Here is a 27,445-nt window from a genome sequence, read left to right on the forward strand (position 1 = left end):
TCTCTTGATGAATCTGCCCTCAATTCCCTGGGGAGCACCAAAAGCTTTCCTACTTTTCTCATCCTCTTCCTTCCCTCTAGGCCTCAGTTTCCCCATCTGTCTGCCTGAGGCAGAAAGTGAACTGGAAGATAAACTCTGATGTTCCCCCCAGCTCACAGTCCAGGCCCTGCCATAGATGGAAGGGTGGGGGGCAGTCATGTCCGCAGCCTGGACATCCCTGCCTCCCTCGTGGACTGTGGGCAGAGTTTGCTTTATTCTCATCGTTGAAGACACATAGAAGGAGGGGATGAAGCTCCTAAGAGATGGTTTCTCAGCCCTGCTCCCAATGAGTGTAAGGACAGCCTGGAGAAGCTCAGTTCCCCCAAGAATCAAACAAAAGTGGGAGCTGAACGTAGACCAATGCTCTTTCATGTGTTCTTCCAGGTTGTTCTGGGTGACCCTGGCCCAGCCTCTGGCTGCCCACTGGCACAGACAGACCCGGGGGGCCCTTGGAGTCATTTTGGCAGAATCTTGGTCTGCTAGCTGAGAGTCCCTGAACCATCCACTGCCTCTCCTTGTGGCCCTGTGACCCTGGACATGGTGTGTGGTCTGCAGGGGGTAAGGAGAATCCATAGGACCTTGGAAATCAGAGAAAGATGGCACACCAGCAGCTGGGAGAAGGGAAAGATACCCAGCGCCATTGATTTACAGCCCAACGACTGGAGTAAATGCCTCACGCTAGTACCATACATACTATTCACAACTCAAGGAAGGGGCCTCTGTGGACCTGTTCAGGTTTCTTCTCTTCGCCCTCTCCAGGCTCATGCATTTATTCACTCATTCATTCACTCTTCAAAAATGTTACAAAGCAGCCCCATTTGTGGAAACCCCTTCAGGGGTTATCAAATCCTGCCTCCATAAATTACTAACTGGCCTGGTGACCTTGGGCAGGTTGAGTGACTCAGTAAATGTTTCAACTGTTACATGGAAGGGTTGCTGTGCGCATTAGAAATACTGTCTGTGAAGTGCCTGGAGTTGGCTTCAGGCTCACAGTTTTGCAAAGAGTAGCTGTAGCACCGGCGTTAAAGTCCAGCAAGCCTCCAGCCCAAATCAGGAAGCAGAGGCAGAAGCCAGGGCTTGAGTGATCCATAGACATGATCCCCCGGAAAAATGGGCGGCACAGTGGCCTCCTTTGTCGCCCGGAAAATAAAAGGAGGCCTGACTGGGTTCCCCAAGGGCGACCTTCGCGCCTGTAGACAAAGTCTGGAGAGGGGCGGCAGCTAGGCCCCGGAAGGTGGCTACAGGTCCCACTGCTCTGGACTAGAGAGGCGGGTGTAGAGGCAGGAAGGGGAGGAGGAAAGGGAGGAGGGGACTGACCCAGCCAGCTCGGGCTCCCGCGGCGCTAGGCGGAGCCAGGGCCAGTCCGCCCCGCGCTCAGGTGAGCTAGACGGGACGGAACTAACAGGAGCCCGTGCCAGGTTCGGGCGCCCGCGGCCGCCGCTCCGAATCACGGGCCACATTCGCTTTCCCCGCCGACACCGAGGCGCCACGGAGCCATGGCCGACCTGAACTGCAGGGTCACGGTCGGACTGTTGGGGGTCCTGCTGCTGGGCGCTGCGTGCCTGGCCCGCGGAGGGGGTGAGTGCGGCGCTGCCAGTGCGCGGAGCGCTGAGGGGGCACTGGGCTTTGAGGGTCTACACCGCCCGCCACGGTGGGGCGGGGGCGGCGCGGGCGGGGGGCACAGACGGCTGGGGCCCCCCGGAAGCCCGGCTCCGGGGCGTGCCCCGTCGGGAGTGGTGGCCGTACCCTCCTGGATTCCGCGCGACCTCGCCCAGGGCTCAGACCGCGGCAAGTGGAGGTGTCCCGGAGCGGGGAGCACTGCGGTGGTCGGGGCCACGAGCCGGGCGCCGCCAGAGAAGAAGGAGGGAAGGGCGCGCGGAAGCCAGGCCCGGGGAACCTCGCTGAGGTGGCGCGCCGCGCGCTCGGGGGCTCTACCTGGATTATTGATGGCGCCGGGCTGGGCGTGAGGAGGGAACTTCCCTCTCTGGCGCACCCTCTACCTCAGCGCCTGGGCCAGAAAGACGGGGCGAGAAAACGGTGGTTTGGCGCCACGACATCCCACCTTTTTTCTCACCTTTCCCCCTGTCCGTCCGCTCCTTTTTCGCTCTCCCGAAGTTTAGGAACATTAATCCAAAAATGAAAGCACTTCTGCGCCGCGGAGGCTCTGCACGCCCCCGCCCCTCGCACCTGTGGGTAGTTGACCTGGACAGCGGAAGGGGGTCGGCAGAGGGGGCGGTCCACAGTTGTGTGGGAATTCCGAGTTCCGGTGGGGGGCAGGGACCGCCACATCCCAGCTACCTGGGCCTACGAGGAGGTGCCCTGTGGGCCCTGGAAGCATTAAAACCATATTGGTCTCTTCATGAAGGAACTTGATTTGAGGCCTTTCCTGAGACTAGTACAACTTTTGTGTTTTTAAAAGAGCTATCCAGGAAGCGATTTGGGTTTTTGATTACCCTTTGCTGCATCTAAGGGGACGTTTGTGTTTGGCAGGCAGGTAAATTAGAGGAAATTAAGTTAAAGAATCAATCTAAGCAGATGAGTTGAACTTGGGCGTTCCGGCAATTGCCATCATGACAAATCCCAGACAGGAAAGCTTCCTGGTTCTTTTCTCCAACAGCAGTGAGGTGACATATTACTGCACAGAAGATGGGACATGGAAAATATTTACTGTGTTTATTGTAATTTGGACTGAGTTTTCAAGATTCCCTTTTAGAAAAAGTCAGTTTAAGAATAAAGAGTAGGGGCTTCCCTGGTGGCGCAGTGGTTGAGAGTCCGCCTGCCGATGCAGGGGACATGGGTTCGTGCCCCAGTTCGGGAAGATCCCACATGCCCCGGAGCGGCTGGGCCCGTGAGCCATGGCCGCTGAGCCTGCGCGTCCGGAGCCTGTGCTCCGCAACGGGAGAGGCCACAACAGTGAGAAGCCTGCGTACCGCAAAAAAAAAAAAAGAATAAAGAGTAATTTAGCTAATGAAAATAGGTGTAAATGTATGTGTGAGAAAAAAAGTGTGCCCATCACACTTGGGAGCTGTCTTGAAACTCGGGAATTGTCTGAGATGTTTCCGGTTGTCTGTGATGGTTGTCTGTGATAACAGTTGAGAACTCCTCCAGTAAGAGTATGGTGTAAATCGAGCATCAGTGCATTACTGACAACTGTGACAGCCTATCCTGAACTGGCTTCTGTTACATGTCTGATTCCTCCCTGTGGCCTGGAGAGGCTGCCATTTTGGTCTCCCGTGGCTGCAGTGGAGTCTGTTCTTTCCAGGAAGTTCTTGACTGTTGGAGCCGTGTCTCTTGGTTCATTGTATAGGTACAGGGAAGCCCAGGAACTTTCCCATTTTACCTTCTTAAATCTTTCCTGTGGTCTTAGGAAGTGGACCTGTGAGGCCACATCTCTGGGCTGAACTAAAGGTTATCCCTTTGTGGTTGGAGCAGTCACAGAGTACATTTGCTTTGCTCAAAGTCTTGGGGTTGATCTAACTGGTGGAGGCCTTCGAGAAGTTAGTAGAGTCTGTCCTGAAAAGATGGAGAGAACCAGAGAGCCTAGCACAGTGGATTTATTTTATAAAGCCCTGAACTCTCTTAAGACTCTGCAGAGTGAAAATGATGTTGGTGTCACTGCAGAGATGAAGAGTAAAGGAAAGTTTGCATCTTGGTGGGGTGTGTTTGTTTGAGTTTGGTATTCCCACCAGCTCTCCCACTTCTAAGAATGAAAGACTGGTTAAGTTAAAATAGCCTTGTTAAAACCTCAACTTAGGGACTTCCCTGGTGGTGCAGTGGTTAAGAATCTGCCTGCCAATGCAGGGGACACAGATTTGAGCCCTGGTTGTGGAAGATCCCACATGCCACGGAGCAACTAAGCCCATGCGCCACAACTACTGAGCCCACGTGCCACTACTACTGAAGCCCACGAGCCTAGGGCCCGTGCTCTGCAAAAAGAGAAGCCACTGCAATGAGAAGCCCACCCACTGCAACGAAGAGCAGCTGCTGCTCACCACAACTAGAGAAAGCCTGTGCGCAGCAACGAAAGCCCAACACAGTCAAAAATAAATAAATAAATAAATTTATTTGTTTTTTTAAAAAGTTTAGTCTAAGAGATTCAAGTAGGATAACATTTTAAAAAAAGAAAGAAAGAAAGAAAGAAAAACCTCAACTTAGTGGCTTTCCAAGAACCACTCAAGTACCAGAGTCTGGGTCAGTGACCCCATTCTTGCTGCCATTGTTTCTTGCCAAAAATATGAGTAGGCATCAAATGACGTGTTCACTCACCCTGGGTGAGTGTGTGTGTTCATCATTTTTCACATTCAAATGTGTAACTGGCAGAACTGATGAGTCCTCCCCCCACCTCTAACCCCCACACCCACACAGACTGTTTCTCTGCTGGCTGTAGACATGTGTCCGGGTGCTGACGCATCAGCCTCAAGGGTCACTTCATATGTTACCATTTTGTCTGCGATGACTGTACCCTGCCCCCCGACATTCTTCTAGGGGTTCTCCCAGGCTATCAATGTGGCAAAAGGAAGTTGAAATTATTTAAATGTTTTAAGTAATATATATATAATTATTGTAGAAAAATTGGCAACAAATATAACAAAATATCTGTGAGCAAACCACCTTGGTCATTTTGGCACACAATTTGTGTGTGTGTAAAACCAAAAATGGGACCATCTCTTTGTATAGCTTTAACTAGTCCCCTATTGGTGGACATTTAGATAGCTTTCAATTTTTCCTACTAAAAATAGAACATGTCCAGAGTTTCCCTCGTGGCGCAGTGGTTGAGAATCTGCCTGCCAACGCAGGGGACACAGGTTCGATCCCTGGTCCAGGAAAATCCCACATGTTACGGAGCAACTAAGCCCGTGTGCCACAACTACCGAGCTTGTGCTCTAGAGCCCGCGAGCCACAACTACTGAGCCTGCGTACTGCAACTACTGAAGCCCGTGCGCCTAGAGCCCCTGCTCCACAACAAGAGAAGCCACCATAGTGAGAAGCCCGCGCACCACAATGAAGAGTAGTCCCCATTCACTGCAACTAGAGGAAGCCCACGTGCAACAAGGAAGACCCAACGCAGCCAAAAATAAATAAAATAAATATATATATTTTAAAAAAGCTTTAAAAAAATAGAACATGTCCAACAATAGGGGTCTGTTCAGTGAAAAGACGTTAAGAATTATATAGCACAGATTCTATAATGACATGAGTGATATTGTCTTTGCGTTGCTAAGATTATAAAATAGTGTCAGCTGGATTATCCCATTTTGATATATCTGAGAATGTGTTCCTGTGGCTATATTGTTCTGCACATTCTTGACTATTTTGTCCGACTAAAATTCTGGAAATAGAATTGCTGGGATGAAGAGTGGAGAAGAGGTTAAGGTTTTGGATACACATGTCCATGTTGCCCTGTGGGTAGCTTGTCCTGTTGTCCTGGTGTACCTTCCTGCCAACAGAGTATGAATGCCTTTTTCCCACACTCCTCTGGGCTGTCATCATTGTTATTTCACTAGCAACTATGGGAGAAGCATTCCTCCCTCTAGATCAGCAAGCAGGGTCTGAACGGTGTTGGTGGGTATTCAGGAATCTTAGGAGCGCCCCAGCTAGGTGGTACTAATAGTCCAGCAGCACTTTTTTTGCTAAAAACAAAAACCCAGAACTGAGTCCCTTGGCTTATAACACAAGCCTCACCTTCGATTTTGCTCAGTGGTGCTGACTTTGATTTGGATGGAGGAGAAGGGGAGTTTGCTGGTCAGAAGGATCCGTGATTGAGGTCAAGATGGGTAGAACAATGGGGCGTGATATGGGGGAGCCATAGCTAAGGCTCTCCACCTGGGTGATTAAGAAAAGTTCACAACCCTTAATTATCATTCTAAATTATAAAAATTATTCCACAATCAAAATATTTCAAACCACTTCCTACAACCTTGTAATTAGCCCATCACCTTCTCCTGGGCAGCTGGCAACATTTTAGAGAAACCAGCAAGGAGACCCAAGTCCCCTTCCTCACCTCTTTGTAGCCTTGGGTTTGTATTCAGTATACAAGTTTTTTGTTTCTTTGTTTTTGTTGTTTTATTAATTACTAACTACTACTTGTAATACCTAACACATATTGAGCTTCTGCTCTGTGCCAGCCACTCTTCTGAGTATTTTACGTGTAAGCATCTCCCACTTAACATCAGTAATTCATCCCTAAAAACCAGACATTCTGCATGAAAACACTAACTGATGCCCTACATCTCATTATTTCATGTGGGACAAACTATAAAAACCCACTGCACAAAACACAAACCCCCAACAGTTTCCAAAAGCATAATGAAACACCAGAAGATACCCATATATAATTAACAACCAATTCTATTAAATGTAAAATGCATGACATCCCTTCTGGATTGCCAGACCGTTTACTGTATGTGGCTCTTCACAGACAGTTGATTTGTGTGTAATAGCTTCCTGCACCCCTTTTGTTGGCAGTCGCGGCATCTCCACCAGATCCTCACATTCTGCCTATTGTGTTTGCAACATACATTTTTTTCCAAATGTTGTGTTGTGTTTGGAGATGTAAATATACATATTTCCTAAATAGACATTGGCCAAAAATAACTGTGATAGATGACACAATGTTTGAGTAATAAAAACTCAGCTGTTTTCTCTTGTGAAAATGTAAATCCAGGAGGCGTTCTTGAGTAGACCTGCTAGTCATTTAGCTCTCCAGCCTCAAGCAAGTACTCCTATAAGCCCCTGAATAGAGGGGCACAGAAAGGTGAAGTAACTTGCCCAGGGCTACCCAGCAAGTATGTAGTGATGCTGAGATGGTAGCCCAGGTAGCCTAACTTCAGAACTCAGCTTCTGTCACCAGTGTGCACAGTGCACAGTGGGACTCCTAAAGACAGCATTTGCTGGTCATCTTAGAGACAATGTCTGCACTCCAGAAATTTTCTTTCATTTTTTGAAAAATCAACCAACACTGAGTGCTGTGTTCATATTTGTTCTAGGAGTGTGTGTTTTTAAAATGTTTTTTTTTGAGGTCACATTGGTTTATAACATTGTATAAGTTTCATGTGTACAGCATTGTATTTCAGCTTATGTATACCCTACGGCGTGCTCATCACCAAAAATTTATTTTCCGTCTGTCACCGTGCAGTTGATCCCATTTTACACATTCGCGCCTCCCCACCCCCGACCCCGTCCCTTCCCCTCTGGTAATCACTACTCTGTTCTTTGAATCTACATGTTTGTTTTTGTTTGGTTTGTTCATTTATTTTGTTTTTTGTTTGTTTGTTTTTTATGTTCCACATATATGTGAAATCATACAGTATTTGACTTCCTCCATCTGTTAGCATAATACCCTCAAGGTTCATCCATGTTATCGCAAATGGCAAGATCTGAGTAATATTCCATTGTTTGTGTCTGTGTGTGCGTATCTATCTATCTATCTATCTATCTATATATATATATCACATCTTTTTTATCCATTCTTCCATCGGTGGGCATTTAGGTTGTTTCCATATGTTAACTATTATAAATAATGCTGCATGAATATCTGGGTACATGTATCTTTTAGAATTAGTGTGTTTGTATCTTTGGATAAATACCCAGAAGTGGGATAGCTGGATCATATGGTAATGTGTATATGTTTTTAATATGTAAACAATATAAAAACTGTGCTTAGAAAAATAATTACCTGTACATGGTAACAAAATTTCAAATAGTACAAAATGATCTGTGGGGGGGAGAGGGGAGTATGTCCCCTTCTACCTCTGACCTCAGGCCTCCTCCCAGAGGCAGCTGTGGTTTCTTGTGCATTGTTCCTGAGCATGTACAAGTTTACAGATATACATGCCTCCCTTCTTTACACAAAACGGAGCACAAATATAGTATATAGTATAGGATGTGTCCCATATGCGTCTTGATTTTTTTCATGTAGCAATCCATCTTGGTTCTAACTCCATACCAGAACATACGGAACGGTCATGCTTTTTGACAGCTGCATAATATTCCTTGTCATGGGAGCATCATATTATATTTAACCAGCCACTTGTTAATGGATTGTTTCCAATCTTCTGTTGCTATGAACAGAGCCTCACTGACCATCTTTGCAGCTGACTTTGTTGGGTATATGGACAAGTTTATCTGTAAGTGAAATTCCTGGATGAGGAGTTACTGGGTCAAAGGGTTTGTACAGAAAATGTCAAATAGAAGAAAGTGAGTAATAGGGGAAGTAACTTGCCCAAGAGCCCAGCTAATAGGTGGTAGTGCCATCTGTAAATCTGGGCAGTCTCGTTTCAGAGTACAGGCTCTTAACCACCCCAGGCTGCAATTTACTCCTTTCTTTATTCTTTCCAGTTGAAACTAATCATAAACTTTAGGCAAGGGAAATATTTTGAATTTCCTTTCAAATATTTACTTTCAGTTCCGTGATCAGAATGCCATGAGCACTGTGTATTGAGAAGGATGAAGACAGGCTTGCCCTCTGATAGCTCCTCATGTTTGCATTGAGGACTGATTAATTCTTTGTGACTTTTTACCTTGATAAGTATAATAGTTAAGGTGTAACACCCTTTGAGCTGCTATAACAGAGACCCAGATGTGTCTAATGGCTCAAACGCAATAGATGTTTATTTCTTACTCACAGAAGGTCCTAAACAGGGGATCTCCTCCAAGCAGTGATATGGGGACCCAGGCTCCTTCCACTTTCTGACTCCACCATCTTCAAGAAGTGTGGCTTCTGTGTTCATCCATATCAAACTGATAGAAGATAAAAGAGGGGCTTCCCTGGTGGCGCAGTGGTTGAGAGTCCGCCTGCCGATGCAGGGGACACGGGTTCGTGCCCCGATCCCGGAAGATCCCACATGCCGCGGAGCGGCTGGGCCCGCGAGCCGTGGCCGCGGGGCCTGTGTGTCCGGAGCCTGTGCTCCGCAACGGGAGAGGCCACAGCAGTGAGAGGCCCGCGTACAGCAAAAAAAAAAAAAAAAAAAAAGAAGATAAAAGAGCAGGAGAGGGTCTTACATGGAGGGTTTTATGGTCCAGGAATGGAATTTGTTTCATATCACTTCTGCTGCCACTCTGTTGACTAGAACTCAGTGGCATGGCTCTAGCCAACTGAAAGGGAGACTGAAATGTAGTATAGATGGGAACCCAGGAAGAAGTCATCGTTGTCGCGGGCAGAGTGGTAGGAGTGCCAGACTTAAGGGTCAGGACACCTGGTTCTAACTTCAAGTCTTGTCAACAGTTAGCCTTATGCCTTGGGAAAAGTTGCCCTGTCTCCTTAGACCTCAGTTTTCCAGTCTTTCATGTAGGGGCTTGGACCGTGCAGAGGAACCACCAGCCCTAATGTCTTATGAGCTGATTTACATCAGAGCTGATTTGTGGATCTTCTGGAGACCCCCGAGCTATTGGAAGAGCTCGGACAGGGTCATATCCAATCCCCATTAGGGAAGTGGCTGGAATGGTGCTTGGCATATAGCAGGCACTTAATAAATATCTGTGGAATAAACAAATGGATAATCCAGGTCAAGGCCAGTTCCTTCTAGGAGAGGGTACGAGCTTATAGACATTAGATGACTTCTTCAGGTCACTGTGAGAAGGTGGCAAGGGCAAAAAGGTCTAAAGCCCAGGTCTTCTGGCTCCAAATCTGATGCAAATCAGACAGAAGAGGAGGAGGAGGGAAGCACGGTCCCAGTGACTGCGTGTGTGGACTGGGAAAACTAGAAAGTAGAAAAAAGAAAGTGTGGATTGACAGATGGAGCCACAGCTTTCTGTGTCCCTTCAGGGTGTGGAAGACACCTTCTTGGTGGTCTGGGTTCTCTTCCTCACCCCAGGGCCCAGGATCTTCATTCTGTAGAACATGCTCATAAGTCTCTGCTGGTCCACTTCCAGGAGGAAGTGGATGGGGGTGTGGGTGGGTTTTCGGGAATGCAACCCCACTCCTGGGTACTTGCAAGGGAAAAACTAGAAAATGATCGCGATACAGTGAAAGAAGCAAGGTGTAAAGTAATGTGTGTATGTACAGTGTGACTCTAGTCATAGGAAAAAAGACTGGAAGGAAGAAGTTACACCAGAAGTATCTGGCCTACAGTGTAGCCAGCAGAGCCCTCCTGCGTGAAGGATGGTTTGCTGGTAGCCATTGATGATCATGACGAGGACTTTGTATTGTCCTGCACATTCTCCCATGTGAACCACATTGCTTCACAATATCCCAGCTTGGTTCGTTTGGTTTGGATTTCTCTAAACAGTAATACTGAATTTGTGATAGAATAGAGTAGAAAATCAGAATTTGTTTTACAGACATATACTTCACAAACTTTTATAAAATTTAAAGTTCTTTCTTCAGTTACTGTACTTAAAAAATAATCTGCACTCTTCAGTTCTCTCTTGAGTACAGCCCAAGCCAAGGGCACCACTGAGAGCCGTGTTAGTCTGACTTTGCCAGGGAGAGGCTGTACTCTTGGACAGGCCATCCATTCTGCCAGATGGAAATGCAGCTCAACAGTATACTATGAGGCCATTAACCACCTCACCCTAGACTGTGAACATCTTTAAATAATAAATTCGGAAATACTTTGACAAAACAAATTATAACTGTTCTATGAGCACAAATGGTATAACTTTCTTTGTTTTAAGTGAAGTGCAAACATTCCCTACCCTCAATGGCAGACAATCAAAGCATTCTGGGGGAAATGTGCCACTTCTGTAAAAAACTTATGGGTGCCTACCTGCTGTCTTTGGCTGGGACAATAAAAGACAGTCTCCAGAATTGAGTTCATCAACTTTCTGCATCCAAAAATTACACAGAGTTCAAGTCAGGCTGTTGTTTTTGTTTTGGGGTCTGCCCACTTGGCCATCTCCAAGTAATGTCACACAATGCTTGGAGCCATGAGGAGACTTCTCAACACTTGACAATTTGTGGTCCAGCTGGGAGCTGGGCTAGGATGGTGTATGTCCAGGCACGTGCCAGATTCCTTCAAGCAGATGCTTTATCTTCCATCATTGAGCTGGTGGTGGGGACATCAAGTATTTCAAACAAGGATGTTTGCCTGAAACGTTTTTTAACAACTCACAAACATTTGGTGCGAGGTCCCAGGACATCATGGAGGATGCAAAGATGGTGAGATGAAGCCCCTGAGTGTGAAGGGCATCTCCTGGACCCAGACAGACGCTTGACTCTGGTGCACAGTGGCACACCGGCCACGGAGGAGAGTCCAAGAGCCAGCAGCACAGAGGGTGAAGTTATCAAATGCTGCTGCTCCTGCTAGAAGTCTACACTATGCTGGAGGCCCTGGACAGCTGGGGACACTGTCTCGGGAGGACTCAGCCTGTGGTGATGGGCTATCTTTACCACCAACCGCCCTGCTGACAAGTCTCACTGGAGTGGGGCCTTGGAGTATCTTCGAGGCATAGACCCAATGAAAATAACATCTGTAAATCACTCAGCACAGTGTCCAGCCTCGAACAGATTCCTCACTTAATTGTTATTACTTTGATTATTTGAGTTGAGCCCAAGAAGAGCATTGAAATTTTCAGCAGCAGACAACATGGACCAAACTGCCGGGCCGTTGTCTGTGTAACCAGGTTGCTTTTGGGAGACATTTTGGTTGTTTCAGCCTCTGCTACTACATGCTGTGCTTCAGCCACTATCCCAGTGCGGTCAGCTTTGGACCCTTATGAGGAAGGGGAAGCTCCTAGAATCGAAGCTGCTGGGTTAAAAACTGCAAGAAATTGTTCTCAATGACACTAGAACGTGTTTTAAAAAATTGTTTGCAGGTGAGCACCAGCGCACGCACAAACACACACATTTCCTTTTAGCCAAGGAACTGACCAGACCAGTTTTATATAACTTAAACATCAGGCCCAATTACACATGAGAAGTGAAAAGAACTTCCCAGTGGGCTTCTGAAGATTACAGTTGTCCTTGTGAGCAGGTGTCATAAACCGAGACTGGGCTGGAGTGTGCCAGGCCATGAAACCAGAGCTGGATATTCCGTGGAGTCTGGCAGGGACCCTGCTTTCATCCCTGCTGAGAGGTGGAGGATTGCTCAACTGCCCTGAAGTTGCTGACAGGCTTATCAGGCACTTCAGCCCTGGGCTGTCAGGAGCAAGTTCTCAACTTATCACAACAAAGAAGACGTTTTTTTCAAATTGTAGACAGTGCTTGGGTCATTTTGCAGAAGCCTATCCCAACACAATGCAGCCAAACCCTTGAAATAACATCTTCCAGCCTCCCTGGTCTCTGCTTCTGTGGGAATACAATTCCAGTTCCAGCCAGGATCGTAGGACACCAAGGAAGGTGTGTCCCACTGGCACCTTGAAACTCCAGATAAGCATCTTCTTCTCCTTCCCCTGGTGACTGGAGACTGGAAACAAGCCAAATGTCCATGATTAGAAGACTGGTTAAATTAATGATGGTACATCCAAACAGTGGAATGCTACACAGCCATTTAAAAGAATGGGGTGGGGACTTCGCTGGTGGCGCGGTGGTTGAGAGTCTGCCTGCCGATGCAGGGGACACGGGTTCGTGCCCCGGCCGGGGAGGGTCCCACATGCCGCGGAGCGGCTGGGCCCGGGAGCCATGGCCGCGGAGCCTGCGTGTCCAGAGCCTATGCTCCACAATGGGAGACACCACAACAGTGAGAGGCCCGCGTACTGCAAAAAAAAAAAAAAAGAGGATGAAGCTCACATGGAAATAAGGGTCACACCTCTACCTCCAGGAAGTGGGGGACACTATTGATTGAGGGAGGATGGGGACAAAGTCCAGCTGACCCACCTATATTTCCAAACAAAGACAAACATTTTAAAAAATAAATAAATAAATAAAAGAATGGGGTGGCTCTCGGTGTACTGACATGTCATAACCCCCCCAGATATACTCTTGAGGGGAAAACACAAGATTCAGAACAGTGAGGATGGTATGCCACCCTTTGGGAAAGTGAAATGAAATAACATAGGGGTGCCTTATAGAGATATGCTTACATATTTTACTTTGTGCTTCATGTATTTTTTATCTAAAAGTAAAATAGGGCCTCCCTGGTGGCGCAGTGGTTGAGAGTCCGCCTGCCGATGCAGGGGATACGGGTTCGTGCCCCAGTCTGGGAGGATCCCATATGCCGCGGAGCGGCTGGGCCCGTGAGCCATGGCCGCTGGGCCTGCGCATCCGGAGCCTGTGCTCCGCAACGGGAGAGGCCACAACAGTGAGAGGCCCGCATACCGCAAAAAGAAAGAAAAAAAAAAAAAAAAAGTAAAATATATTTTTCAACTTTATTGAAATATAATGTACATACCATAAAATTCACCACTCAACTGCACTATTTGATGAGTGCTGTCAGGTGGTACAACGTTTCAATCACCCTGCAAAGTTCCTCCAGACCCCTTTGCAGGCAGTCCCTGCCCTTTGGCCCCTGGAAACCATTGATTTGCCTTCTATCACCACAGTTTTGTCTTAAAAATAGTTTTAAATTAAAAAAAAAAACAACTTAAAGCCAGCTATGGGTATAGCAATGATTCTGTCTTCAAAAAAGTCTACAGATGCTTCCTGCAAGAATTTGGTTGTGTAGAAGGGATGGAGTAGAAGTATTAAGTCACTGGGAATCAAGGAACTAATGACCAAAACTGCCTTCTCCACCTGGAGCAGCTTTTCTTGAAAAACAATTTGTTGCATTTCCCACCCCCCTATCCACTTTTAGGGCCTAGCACTGAGCAGGCCTAGAGAATCTGATTTTTGCCTAGACTGTCTTGAAAAGACCTAGCCTAGTCTTGGGTTATTTGGTAACAGATTCCATTCATTCCCCAGATGTTGGAGGCCCCTTGTGCTGGATGCTGGACATTCAGATGTAGAAAACCCTAGTCCCTTGCTCTCTGGGGACTCACCACCCAGAAGGGATTCAAACATGTAAACCAGGAGGTACAAATGGGTGGCCTGAGGGCCTTAGCCCAGTTCTGTTTGATGTGTTTTGAAAAAAGCTGAATTACAATATATTTAGTAGAGCATGTACCCTCTGATTCAATAAAGAGCCTCCTCACTATGTTGGCTCTTCTCGTTTATATTACCTGCCTAGGCCCTGAAAGCCTTTGAGTTTGAGACAATATCCAGTGTGGTAAGTACAGCAAAAGATGTATGTATGAGAACTGCAATAAAGGTTGGGGATGGAGAATACCTTCCACAGGCAGGAAAAGAGAAGGAGGAGGACAGGTGTTCTGGTGTCTGAGGTCTGTGGATCATCATAGCAAAACCCTAAGATAGGCCCTGGAACAGAAGTACGGCTCTGTCATTCATCACCAGTAATCCCATGGTGTTGTTTTGATATTTAAAAGTGTTGGGTCATTTGTAGAGATGTGGATGGACCTAGAGACTGTCATACAGAGTGAAGGAATCCAGAAAGAGAAAAGCAAATATCATATATTAACGCATGTATGTAGAATCTAGAAAAGTGATAGAAATGAACTGGTTTGCAACGCAGAAATAGAGACACAGATGTAGAGAACAAATGTACGGACACCAAGGGCTGGGATGAATTGGGAGATTGGGATTGACATATATACACTAATACGTATAAAATAAATAACTAATAAGAACCTGATGTATAGCACGGGGAACTCCACTTCACTGTACAGTGGAATCTAACACAACATTGTGAAACAACTATACCCCAGTAAAATAAATAAATAAATAAAATAAAAGTGTTCTCCCGCCATCTCTGAAAAGACAACTTGCAAAGTGATCCTCTATCTGGAAAAATGTAATGAAGAGTAATCCTTCAATGTATGATTCATGACTGGAGACCAGCTATAGGCGCGAAGTAGAATGTAGTTTTTTTTTTTTTTTTCCGGTACGCGGGCCTCTCACTGTTGTGGCCTCTCCCGTTGCGGAGCACAGGCTCCAGATGCGCAGGCTCAGCGGCCATGGCTCACGGGCCCAGCCGCTCCACGGCATGTGGGATCTTCCCAGATCGGGGCACAAACCCGTGTCCCATGCATCGGCAGGCGGACTCTCAACCACTGCGCCACCAGGGAAGCCCGCAGAATGTAGTTTGCATGACGATTAAATGCCTCATTACTCTGGGATTTTCTAACTGAGTTTTGTTCCCATCCTTCTCTTCCTTCCTTGGCAATAGCACTTAGCAGCAGGACCAACTCCTGCTGTGAGGAAGGAATACGGGTCATGAAAGGGAAAGTGCTCTGAACCACAGCCTCTCTCCCTTTCAGGAATAAGCATCTACTTTTTTCTTCCTCCTGCAGGCACAATGTGCCTTGGAGCCAGCCTCTTCAAAACCCCTAGCTCAGCATTCTTGGTCCCTCAATTCAGTTTTTCACCTCCCTGAATTTATGGCATAATTATCTTAAGATCATTAGCTAGTGCCACCACTGGCACTGTCCAGGTGCCAACAGCGGCCATCCTAGTTGATGGCCTCCATAATGATCATCCTTGTTGATATAATTTCATCCGTGATGGCTGAACACCTATAATGTCCATTCTTATTGATCTAACGCCTCCCATGTTAATACCTTCTGTAACAGCAATCCTCGTGGACATACACCTTCCATAACGACCATCCTTGTTGACATAGTACCTTCCATAATGGCCCTCCTCATTGACATGACACCTCCTGGGGGCTGTCCTGACCCCTCTGGATGAAGAAAGCATGTGTCTGTCTGGCCCCAAATATCTCCTAGAGTGTGCAGGCTTCCTTTGCTGACCTGTTTTACCATGGGGCTACATGGTTTGCCGGAGGAATCACTGTACTGACTGGCCCATGGTCGTTTGAGAGAGCTTCATTCAAAGACTTACTCTCCAAGTCAGGCTATGTGGATGGATCACCCCCACCCCCACCCCCACCCCTGCCTTTAAGATTGCTGGAAACAATGGTAACTAGACTTATCATGGTGATCATTTCATGATGCGTGTAAGTCAAATCATTACATTCTACACCTTAAACTTACACAGTGCTGTATGTCAATTATATCTCAATAAAGCTGGAAGAAAAAAAATTTAAATAAAAATATTAAAAGATTGCTGGAGATAACAACAACAAAAGGTACTAACCCCTACTCCCTAAAACAAGAGGTTTAAACAGAAGGATGTATTCCCAGTTGGCTGCAGCCCTGGCCCCTGGGATAGGGCTGGCCCATACTTCCCAATCCTGTCCCCCTAAGTGATCAGGAGGTTGGGTCTCTGCAGTTAAGAAGCAGTTAGACCTAGGGCTTCCCTGGTAGTGCAGTGGTTAAGAATCCGCCTGCCAATGCAGGGGACATGGGTTTGAGCCCTGGTCCAGGAGGATTCCACATGCCACGGAGGAACTAAGCCTGTGTGCCACAACTACTGAAGCCTGCGCGCCTAGAGCTTGTGCTCCGCGACAAAAGAAGCCACTGCAGTGAGAAGCCCTTCGCACCGCAACAAAGAGCAGCCCCTGCTCGCGGCAACTAGAGAAAGCCCGCACACAGCAACGGAAGACCCAACGCAGCCAAAAATAAATAAATAAAATCTATTTTTAAAAAAAGAAGAAGAAGCAGCAGTTAGGCCTGATGTGTGTAGATTTTTTTTTTTTTTTTTTTTTTTTTTTGCGGTACGCGGGCCTCTCACTGCTGTGGCCTCTCCCGTTGCGGAGCACAGGTTCCGGACGCGCAGGCTCAGCGGCCATGGCTCACGGTCCCAGCCGCTCCGCGGCATGTGGGATCATCCCGGACCGGGGCACAAACCCGTGACCCCTGCATCGGCAGGCGGACTCTCAACCACTGCGCCATCAGGGAAGCCCTGTAGATTCTTATTTAACCATCTCCCTGCTAGCTTTTTATCAGAGGAACTTGAACAGCTAATCTCTGATGGCAAGGTGAGACCATTGGCAAAGGACTCAGGGAACACTAAAGAAATGGGGATTTCAGTAACTTCTGAACTTCTGGCAGACGGAGAAGGGGAAGGCCCCTCATTCTGTTCGTGTCCCTGAGCACACATACAGATGGGTTTTTTAACTCTGCTCCTTTGGTTCTTCCCCATCTGTCCTTGTGATCCTCAGTGACTTTCAAGTTCATCATGACTCACACTTCAAGGTCTGGCAAAATGAATCTTTTTAACATTTCATAAAATGTTAATGTGATTTACACTGGCCCTGTGGCAATTTAGCATATCATCCTGACTTATTTGCTGTGGTCATAAACTCAGTTATATTTGTTGTTTAATTCTGCAATTCCCACGCGCAAAGTCTCTTATTATGCAGATTTCTCTACTTCTGTGAGCCTCTTTGAAATCATCCCTCCACCCAGTACAATTCCATTCCATGTGGAGTGAAATGCCGCGTCTTATCGCGGCAAGAAGCCTTAAAATGGCCACAGTCCCAGAGGGGTTTATACATAGATGTGTTCATTTGCTTCAGATTGTGGCCCAGACAGGGCCCATGACCTCGTTATGCATCTCTAACATACGTCTCCAATATGGCATGTGTCTTTGATCATAAAAGGGAAAGATACAACAGAAGGTTTGGATGGCTCCCTGCAAACCCATCACCACTTTAAAAAGTAATTCAAAGCACAAGCCCTGCAGACAGTTGATCGCTAGTGTCCGCTTTGGAGAATCATTCAGTTACTTTAGAAAATTAACTTGCATCATTGCATATAAATTTCTTTCCTAGGGAGTTTGGGAATTAAGAATAGGGAGTGAATGGATGGACACAACGGTCCCTGTTTTGATAAACTATTCCAACAAGTCAGATTGACTAAGAATGCCCATGGTTCCTTTTATTTAAAATTGCTCTTTGAACTTTATTGTCCTCTGTGATTGTTCTCAGAGCTATGGAAATAGTAAACTATTTTAAAGGGAACCATGGGTCTCTCACTGAAGGGGTGAGAACATGATGTCCTTTGAGTTCTGAGGTCCGTGTATGTGACTCCCCGAAGCTGGGCCCAGCCTTGTGCATCTCTATATGCTGGCACCCGGCCTGGAGAGCAGCTCACCATTACCTTGAGTCATGTGGCCTGAGTCAGCCTTCATTGCAATCACAGCACCAAGTTGTCTTCGGGCCTTCCGCTTCCGTTGTGCGTGCCCTGGTCCTCCTCCTGCGCCTTCTTCCCTGCCCTGACCCCTGCTCTGCCAGTGCAGGCCTGGGTCCCAGTTCACCCTGATGCAGGGTTGCACTTGGTCACCCCCAGGCCCTTTATTTATAACTGTAGTCGATGTTCAATCCTTTCTGGTGTGTTAACTGACTATTGCAGTGTTTTTAGTATATGGGCTTAAAATGTGGCCCTGTCCTTTAAAGAGCCTATGAAGCTCTCGTGATGGAATGGCAGGCTAGTTCTTCGCTTGGGAGGTGCACATGCTGTTCGGGGCTGGGGCATGGCATGATCCCCTGTCCTGTCACCTCCTGTTCCTCCATACTTCCAACAATAGCCTGAAGAATCCCCCCAGCTTGGCCTAGCCCCCACACTCAACTTCTCTGTGGGGATGCTGTGTGGGCAGCCATCAGCCCACTTCCCTTTACTTCCAAGAAAGAGAATGAAAAAAGATTTGCCTTGCTACCGCAAGAGGCTGCTTTTCCCAAGCCAGCCAGGGGAGTAAGGTGGGTGGAGTGGGGAGGGGGACAGGGTTATGGGGGAGCATTGGTGTGCCTTCTCAGTCAGGTTCTGCCTGATCTCCAAACCAATGAACTAACAGCTTTACAGCTCAAATACCTGGAAGGACAGGTGGGAGTCTCTTTCCAGGAGGAGGCATTTCCTGCCAAGCCAAACAGAGGTCTGGGTTGGGATTCTTGCAGCCCAAGTAAAGGGGAAGGAAATTCAGGAGATGGGGGTTTGGGGAATTCTCCTAAACACAGGTGTGATTTCGCCCATGAATCTCACTGACAGTGGCCTTGAGAAGTGAGCCCCTCGGGCAGGGGCTTCTGGAGGATGCTTTCCTTCCAAGACCTGGCACTAGCCCTTTATACCCAGTGCTTTGTTCCAGAATTATGGCTGCTTTTCCTCTGCCACCAACTTGGCCACTTGCCTCCCATGCCAACAGTCCCCAGGCAAGTCTCACAAAGCTACAGAGCCATCGACGGCCAAACACGCCAGGTTCCCTTTCGCAGGTCCTTGCCTAGAGATGCTGCCCAAAAATATCACACAAAAGAAGAACCAGGCCCCAGACATTTTGAATTCTGGGGAACTTTAAATCTTCAGTTTAAATTCAAACCACATTTTCAAATTATTTTTAAACGAAGCGCCTATTTAAACAAAGTGCATTTTAAACAAATACCTTTCCCTTTTGATATCCTGGAAATTCCCTAGAGAGCCAGCAGCTGGGAAATGTTTTATTCCGTTTTGATTGACTGTTGATGATAATAGGCCTGTCTCATCACAAGGCTCCTGGCCATGTGTGGAATTCCCTGGGCAGGGCTGGCTCTGCTGACGAGCCATTTTTCATGTGCTGGTCTCCAGTGTCAGGCTGCTCGGGCACAAATCTGGCCCTGCCTCTTACTAATCATACATGCCTGGGCAAGTTACTTGCCCTCTCTGAGCCTCGGTTTCGTCATCTTTAAAATGTGGATTAACATTAGAACCTGCTCTGTGGGGTGGCTGTGGGCATTTATAAATTCTTATCAAGTGCAAGCATGGACCCTGCACATACTAAGTACTCAGTGTTATTATTAAGACTGGCCTGGTATCTAGACTCCAAAGGCTTCTCATCCAAGAAAGGCAGATTGGTTTCTGAAACAGCAACTTGCCTTGTGGTTCTTTTTGATGTGAATGTGGGAAATTAACTATTTCCAGGCAGAGCAGAAGGCTGGTCTTCCTGCCATTGGTGATACTTTCCCCTCGGTTTACCAGTCTGTAAACAGACCTGGTCAAAGAGATTTAGCGTGTCTACACCATTTATTCCTCCACAGCCTGCAGGCCTTGCTGCCCCAGGTCCACTGGATTAATAACACTCCGACTTTGGTAGTGTGAGAGTCTGGCACCCCCTCGTCACAGCAGGCCCCATTCAGATGGGTTACGTTGGTGCTGATGCTCAGGCCCTCCATGTCAGCCAACGACTCCAAGTACTTCATAACAATGACAGCACTTCCTCCCCTTCTGCTCGTTGATTCCACCAGCTTTGGCAGCTTCCGGGAGGGCAGCTCAGTGTGGTACCCTGGGGAGGTGGGGAGGGCAAGTGAGCTGAGGTCAAACCAGAATCTCCCAGCTGCCTCCTGAGCTCAGCAAACAGGGACTTGAAGTCACTTCTCTGAGCTTCAAAGGGATGCTGGAGTCACATGAATCAACACATGTAGAAGGACCTTAATAGTCGGTGGGCAGGGCCAGGCCAGGGCAGGGGTGGTGTGGAAAATTTAAGGAAGCACTCACACTTGCATAATCCTGAGTGTGATGAAGTTTGCCCCTAGGCACCTTACCTGCCTCGCCCTGAGTCCAGCCCAGCCAGCCAGGACTCTGGGCTTTAGATTGAGAGCCTAGTTGCTGCTACAGTTGTTTCCCTACTTAACACCCTTCAACAGCGCCCCAGCAGTACTGCCCCAGTAGCAGTAGTTGAAATGTGCTATCTATCATTACTAATATCAACAATAACCGCTAACATCGATTGACTACTGGCAGCGTTCTAAGCACTTCATAGGTACTAACTCATTTAGTCCTTACGAGAATTCCATTATTACCCCCGTTTGCAGGTAAGGAAAGTAAGGCACAGAGAAGCTAAGGAATATGCCCAACAGGACACAGCTGGTAAGTGGTACCAAGCCAGGAATTGATCCCAGGCAGTCAGATTCTAGACTCTAAGCTCTTTACTACTACACAAAGCTGCTAAGATATGCTGGTCCCACTGGGTGAAGCCCAAACTCCATGGCAGCAACCAAGCTCCTTCCTAGCCTGGCCCCTTCCCCTGTCTCCAGCCTCCTCTACCCGCATTTCCTTGCCCTCTGGCCAAACCAAACTCCCTAGAGTGGCTATAAGGAAGCTGTCTTCTTCACACCTGTGACTTTGCCGCTGCCTTCTCTCTACCTATCCTTCCGACACCTGTTTCTCTATTGGCAAACTCCTTATTCATTTTTCTAGACCCATCTTAAGTTTCCTCTGTGAAATCTTCCTTGACCACCCCCAGACAGTTAATGGCTGACCTCAGCATCTTCAGCGTACCTTGACCTTTCTTGGTGCCCTCAAATTGCTGACTATCTGATGGGGCCTGATGGAGTAGACAGACAGGCAAATGTACATTCAACTTCTGTGAATTCAGCAATTGCCTCCTGCAGGGAGTAGGCGGGAGAAATCATGCAAATGGTGTGAGTGTCCCCACGGGGTGGATGCAGGGTGGAAGGGTGAATCGCCGGCCCTTCTGCTGGTGTCCCTTCCTCCAGCTCTCATGATATGTGCATCCACAATTTAACAAATTGGATTTTGCAAACCTGGTCCCTAAAATCAAATCAGTGCTTTATCTGGTGTTCAGTCTGAGAAGCAGGGATCTGCTTTGTGAGGGAGCAGACACCAGTCACAGCCCCATGGACTCCTTGAGAGAGCGATGTGGGTCTGCAGTGTGACGTCTTCCTGAGAGAGGACAGGGCTATTTCCCTGGAAGTGATTATCCTTATGGGCTTGCTTTGGAATCTGACTCCCACGCAGACTGTGACTGATCGGCCGCGCTGATTCACGATCGTACTGCTTTGTTCCTGAGTCTGAGTCCTCGACATCCTGGGAATTCGTCCCATGGGTCTTCATATGTATTTCTTGGTGCCCAGGCTGTGTCCAGTCCCTGGCTGGGAGCTATTCTGCTCATCTTCGTTGGGCAGAGAGAGTGGATGAGGGCAGAGTGTCCCAGGAAACCACACCCAGCTTTGAGACAGCAGGTTCTGACCCGTCTAAGAAACTGTAAATTACATTTGTCAGTCTTTTAACCTGTATTGGACACATCTGGGAACAGATAACTTCCTGCTGAACCCCCTTCCTTGCATTTACTTCCCTTACAAAGACATAGGATGGCAGGGAAAAGGAATAACAGGGGCGTTTGTACAATATCCTGTGATATGCGAATAATGAATGGTGATTAAAACAATTGGAAATTCCCGCCCGAGAAGCCGCTGGTGAGGCAGAAACTAACCGAGGCATCCTAATAAAGAGAGGTCGGAAGGCAGGAGAGCTGAAGATGAGAGCTGTGATTCACGTGCCCATGTGTGGTGCCTGCAAGCTCTCCAGCCCGACAGCCCACGCGCTGCTAATGTGAGGGTCGCCTTGGATTTCTTTCAGCCTGTGAGATCTCAAAATCACGCCAGAATCTGGAGCTTTGGGTTTCTGTGAACTTGGGTAATAGGTCTTCCAAAATACCAGACCAATGAAATACCAAGTTCCTAGGGAGACAAAAGAAAGAGATGTTGAAGAAGAAAACGCCCATCCATCTTCTTTAAATTACAGTACATTTATCAAGCACTCAGATGTGCCAGCCCGACTCGGGGGTAGGGGTGGGGTGGCAGGAGGCTGAGATTTATTCTACAGTGTTGGAATTTTCAGTTTCAAGGGATGATTAATGGTGGTGAGTGGGGAAGAGGGGGAAAATGTGCAACCAAGGTGTCGTTCTCAAACTCTAAGCATTTGTGATAAATAAGTTATAAGTGATTTTACTCAAGCAGTGGGGGGTGTCTCTGCTACTTTTATTACAGTAGAATAAGTGCCTCTAGTGGGGGCTCGGTAAGGAGGGTCCAGATTTCAAGTGTATACATGGTTGAATCATTATCTTCTCATTCTGGCTCTCCCCCTCCAGCTGGTATATTTATCATTGAGGATGAGCAGGGACAGTTGAAAATGAAAGTCCAATGGATGACGTAGCCTTGGCTGTGACCCTAGGAAACAGCATGTAATATAAATGGTCTTCTGCTGCAAAGGTGGATAAGCCCTTTAGTGTTCCCTGGGCTCTGAGCCAGGTGGGGATTCTCTGGTATGAGGCACTGAAGGAGAGATATGAACTGTGACCTGATCGTAGAACATACTGGGTTGGTCTTCTCAAAGTCAGAGCAAAGAAACATGGTAAAATGTTAAAAGTCCACCCCAAGTGAGTCATTTAACCCTTACAAGGCTTCATCTGCTTTGTTTCCAAAAGGAGTTTGGATGAAAATCTGGGTTATTTAGACCCCAAATAAAAAATATAAACAACAGAAGTAGCATTAACAATTCATGAAGGAAGAATTGGCATATTCAGTCATTAGAGTTGGGACGATTGGTTTTCCATCTGGAAAAAATAAACAAAAGGGATCCCTACCTCCCACCATAGGGGGGAAAAAAAGTGGTTCCGATACAGATTCCCAGGTCCCATGTTGGGTCTACTGTAACTTAGAACTTCATCATTTTTAAAGCCCTCCACAGACCACTTAGAAACCCCTAGTCTAGACTATTAACTCCCAGGGGGCAGGAACTCCAGGGCTTTTTTTGTCATTAAATATTTGCACCCTGGATGATCCCTGGAACATAATATGAACCCGGAAAATGTTTGAATGAATAGAAGATTTCAGATTCTAAAAGAAAAAAAAATGAATTTCTAAAAAAGATTGTACATTTTTCTTTGGCTGTCATTGATAATGGAATAGATTGTCATATATGCAGAATTATTTGGGATACTGACCTGGCTGAAAACAGGAGAGAAGAACTGAACGGAGAAATTTTAGTAGGATCAGCCTTTTCTTCTCAAAATCTAATTTACAGCTATTTGAAATTATTACACATACCTTGGGAGAAACTAGGCCCACCTCAAAATATTATTAAACCATATTTTAACTGTGGTCATGATTATTCCTTTTTTCATTTATTAAGTGCCACTTTGTGTAGAAATACAATCTTTCTAGCACTAGTTTTTTTCCCCTCTTTTTTCCTCTTATTTATTAAGGTGTAACTTAAACATAATAAACTTCACCAATTTTAAGTGCACAGTTTTGCTGAATTGTGGCATTTGTGTACAACCTATAATCACCACCACGGTCAAGATACAGAATGGTTTTCTCATCCTACAAAGTCTCCTCTGCCCCTTTGTATTCCATCCCCTCCCCCCACCTCCAGCCTTAGGGAACCGCTGATCTGTTTAGGGTCTAACGCTCAATTAAAATAACAGTAATATATACACTACCAAACGTAAAATAGATAGCTAGTGGGAAGCAGCCGCATAGCACAGGGAGATCAGCTCGTTGGTTTGTGACCACCTAGAGGGGTGGGATAGGGAGGGTGGGAGGGAGGGAGACGCAAGAGGGAAGAGATATGGGAACATATGTATATGTATAACTGATTCACTTTGTTATAAAGCAGAAACTAACACACCATTGTAAAGCAATTATACTCCAATAAAGATCTTAAAAAAAAAATAACAGTAATCCGGACTTCCCTGGTGGTCCAGTGGCTATGACCCTGCGCTTCCACTGCAGGGGGCCTGGGTTCAATCCCTGGTCAGGGAACGAATATCCTGCAAGCCGTGAGGTGCAGCCAAAAATAAGGTAACAGTAATCATAATTGTAGAATCAGGAATTTTAAAGTATTTTTGCCAAAGAGGAGAAATGACAAAGAAATTGGTAACCTAGCCAGCCAGGCTGCAGCCCCGAGATGGATTACAGCTTTACTTGACAGTGAATTAGCCCCCCTGGAGACCCAGGGTTGGAGGCCACGGGAGAGCGTGCCGAGCCTTCAGAGACCCGGTACCCCAATAATTTTTTACAGATAACATGGTAAGACCTTTTTTATGATTACAGAAAGAGAACGCAAGGGTTGACGTACTCAGCTCAGATATACATCTGACAACTGTGTTTCTGAACATGCATCTGGACTCATTTTTAATCTGGTATCTTAAAAGAACCCCTGGGCCTTCCGATCTTTCTCAGAAGATTCTTAGTGACCATGCTGCTTGAAGATGAAGCATTCAAGTAAAGAAACTTCTGCCTCAGAGGATGTTTTCTTTCTCTGAGGCTATTAATTAAAAAGCTCAGAGTCCCTGGTTCCCACCAAGATTTATAGCCCAAACTGAAACACAGGAATGGTAGTAAGTCTATGAGAAACTAAATGCAGCAAAGACAAGAATGTGAAGATTTTGTATGGTGCTGTTGGGAGGGTCATCAGTTCTGTTTCCATGTGGGCACCAGGCACTGTTTGGGTCCTGAGACTACCACTGAAAAAAGACAGGCAAACCCCTGCTGCCTTCCTGTAGGCAGCAACTCGCATTCTGATAGTGGGAGGTGGGAACAAATAACACGGGTCCTCAGAGAAGAGAGCAGGGATGAAGGGAAAGCAGGTACAGGACGGCTGGGGTAGGGGTGGGGTGAGCATTTTGGGTAGCTGGTTGGGGAAGACTGCTCTGAGGAGGTGATCTTTGAGCTGAGACCCAAATAACAAAAAGGAGCCAGCTATTGCTAGAGAAAGAGCATTTTAGAAATCAGGACCAGTGCATGCAAAGGCCCTGAGGTTGGTATGTTCAAGAAAGAAGGCAAAGATGGCCCGAGCACAGTGACCAAGGTGGAGAGGGGTACAAGCTGAGGTTAGAGAGATAAGAAGTCTTGCTCCAGGGCTTCCCTGGTGGCGCAGTGGTTGAGAGTCCGCCTGCCGATGCAGGGGACACGGGTTCGTGCCCCGATCCCGGAAGATCCCACATGCCGCGGAGTGGCTGGGCCCGCGAGCCATGGCCGCGGAGCCTGTGTGTCCGGAGCCTGTGCTCCGCAACGGGAGAGGCCACAGCAGTGAGAGGCCCGCGTACAGCAAAAAAAAAAAAAAAAAAAAAAAAAAAGAAGTCTTGCTCCAAAAATGCAAACCTGAGCCCTTTTGAAAACAAAGTCACGAAGCCAGCTGTGCTGGTGCCCCTGTGCTCTGAGAGATGTGTCACTGCTGGGCCATAGTTGGGAATGCTTACATTTGCAAAATCGCTTCTTATTTCCTCGGATACTGATGATAGATGAGCTGGCAGGGAAGGTAGAGCTTTTCTAGCCCAATCCCCTCATTTTACAAATGAGGGAACAGAGGCCCAAAGAGGGTAAAGTTCTTCCCTCATGACCCGGAGGAAATTTTTGCAGTTCATTATCACAGGTTGAGAGATCAATTTCCACCCTATATAAAGAGCTGCTGGCTGGCCACTCTGGCGCAGAGTGAATGGTGGGGGAGAGGGGTACAAGAGGAGGTTGACAAAAATCCAAATGTTTGATCGCACACAGCAGCTAGGATGTGGGAACACGGGCACGCCCATGCACTGAGTGGGAGGAGAAGTGAGTACAGCTCTCGAGCAGGCTAGCAGTTCTGGTAAAATGGAAGCACGAGGTTGGTCAAAAACTGGAAAAAACTCAAATGTCACTGAACAGGTGCCTGGATAAATAAACTGCAGTCTCTCCAGACAGTGGAATACTACTCAGCAATAAAAGGGAACAAACTGCTGATCCATGCAGTTGACTCTCAAACACGCTGAGCAAAAGCAGCCAGGTACAAAAAGGAGTAAGGAAGCACACCGTTTTGCAGGAAGGTCTAAGTCAGGCAAAACTAATTTATAGTTTTCTGGGGCCAGGAGTGGAGGTCGACTGCAAAGGGCGCTGAGGGAACTTTTGGGGGTAATGAATATTTTTATATCTTGATTGTGGTGGTGTACATGTGCACACACATTTGTCAAAACTCTTAAGTAGGTCCTTTTATAATGTATGTAAATTATATCAATAAACTTGATTCTAAAAATTTTTTAAAGGAAGAGAAAAAGTAAAGCTTTTGATTAAATTGCTATTTACCGGCTAAACAATTACCAAGCACCTCCATGTACAAGGCGCCATAACAGGTGCTGACCAGCTGTTGGTGCAGAACACGGTGGGACAGAGGCATCGACGCCAGCCCCTCTCTATGAGCCCCATGATTCCCTCCGCCAGACAACCGGCCTCCCATCCTCTGTTCCCAGCCCATCAGCCACCCAGCGACTACAATCAGAACCCAAGTCAGGGAAGGGACAGTGGCTACTAAGAGGAAGAGTAGCTCTTCCTTTTGGTCTGAGAGGACCTAAAAATCCATAAAGCAAAAGTAATGGGAAGGAGATTGGGCTTGTTTGTGAATCAGGGCCCCATCCCGACTGGTGTGCACCCACCTCTCTGTTTGGTAACCAACCTCCATCTCTCTTGCTTGATAATGTTTGTTCAAATTATTTTGCTGAGCCCCATTCTGAGGTATTAGCATTGTTTGGCTTTAACTTTCCACGTTCATTGACACAATATGTTTGTATCGAATTTCTGCAAGTTTTCCCGGCCTCCACTACTGCATGTATGTGTGTACAGGGCATATGAAGTGGCCTGGGCAGGGGACAGCAGCTCTTTACAGATAAGCATGTCTCTATAGAAAGACGGTTTCTGTGTGTGGACTTTCACCTGCAGTCATATTGTGAAGAGATGTGGCAGTTTCTCTCTATTTAATATTGCACAGATGGGTATCTGAAAACATGCTGCTCCAGACACCTAGGATGTGGTGTAGTGTTTTTAATTTTTAGAAAAAT

General features: G+C 46.9%; 1 protein-coding gene across 1 annotated transcript in view; it reads left to right on the top strand.

Moving 5' to 3' along the window:
* The first annotated feature begins 1,345 nt into the window (after positions 1-1,345).
* CDCP1 (CUB domain containing protein 1) overlaps positions 1,346-27,445 on the top strand; it is a 58,124-nt gene continuing 32,024 nt past the window's right edge. The window contains exon 1 of the mRNA XM_082638675.1: positions 1,346-1,617. Coding sequence (XP_082494801.1) covers positions 1,536-1,617 — 82 coding nt within the window. The 5' untranslated portion in view covers positions 1,346-1,535. The remainder of the gene's footprint in view (positions 1,618-27,445) is intronic.

The sequence above is a fragment of the Mesoplodon mirus genome (genome assembly GCF_964341445.2).
Source record: "Mesoplodon mirus genome assembly, chromosome: 12".
Lineage (NCBI taxonomy): Eukaryota > Metazoa > Chordata > Mammalia > Artiodactyla > Ziphiidae > Mesoplodon > Mesoplodon mirus.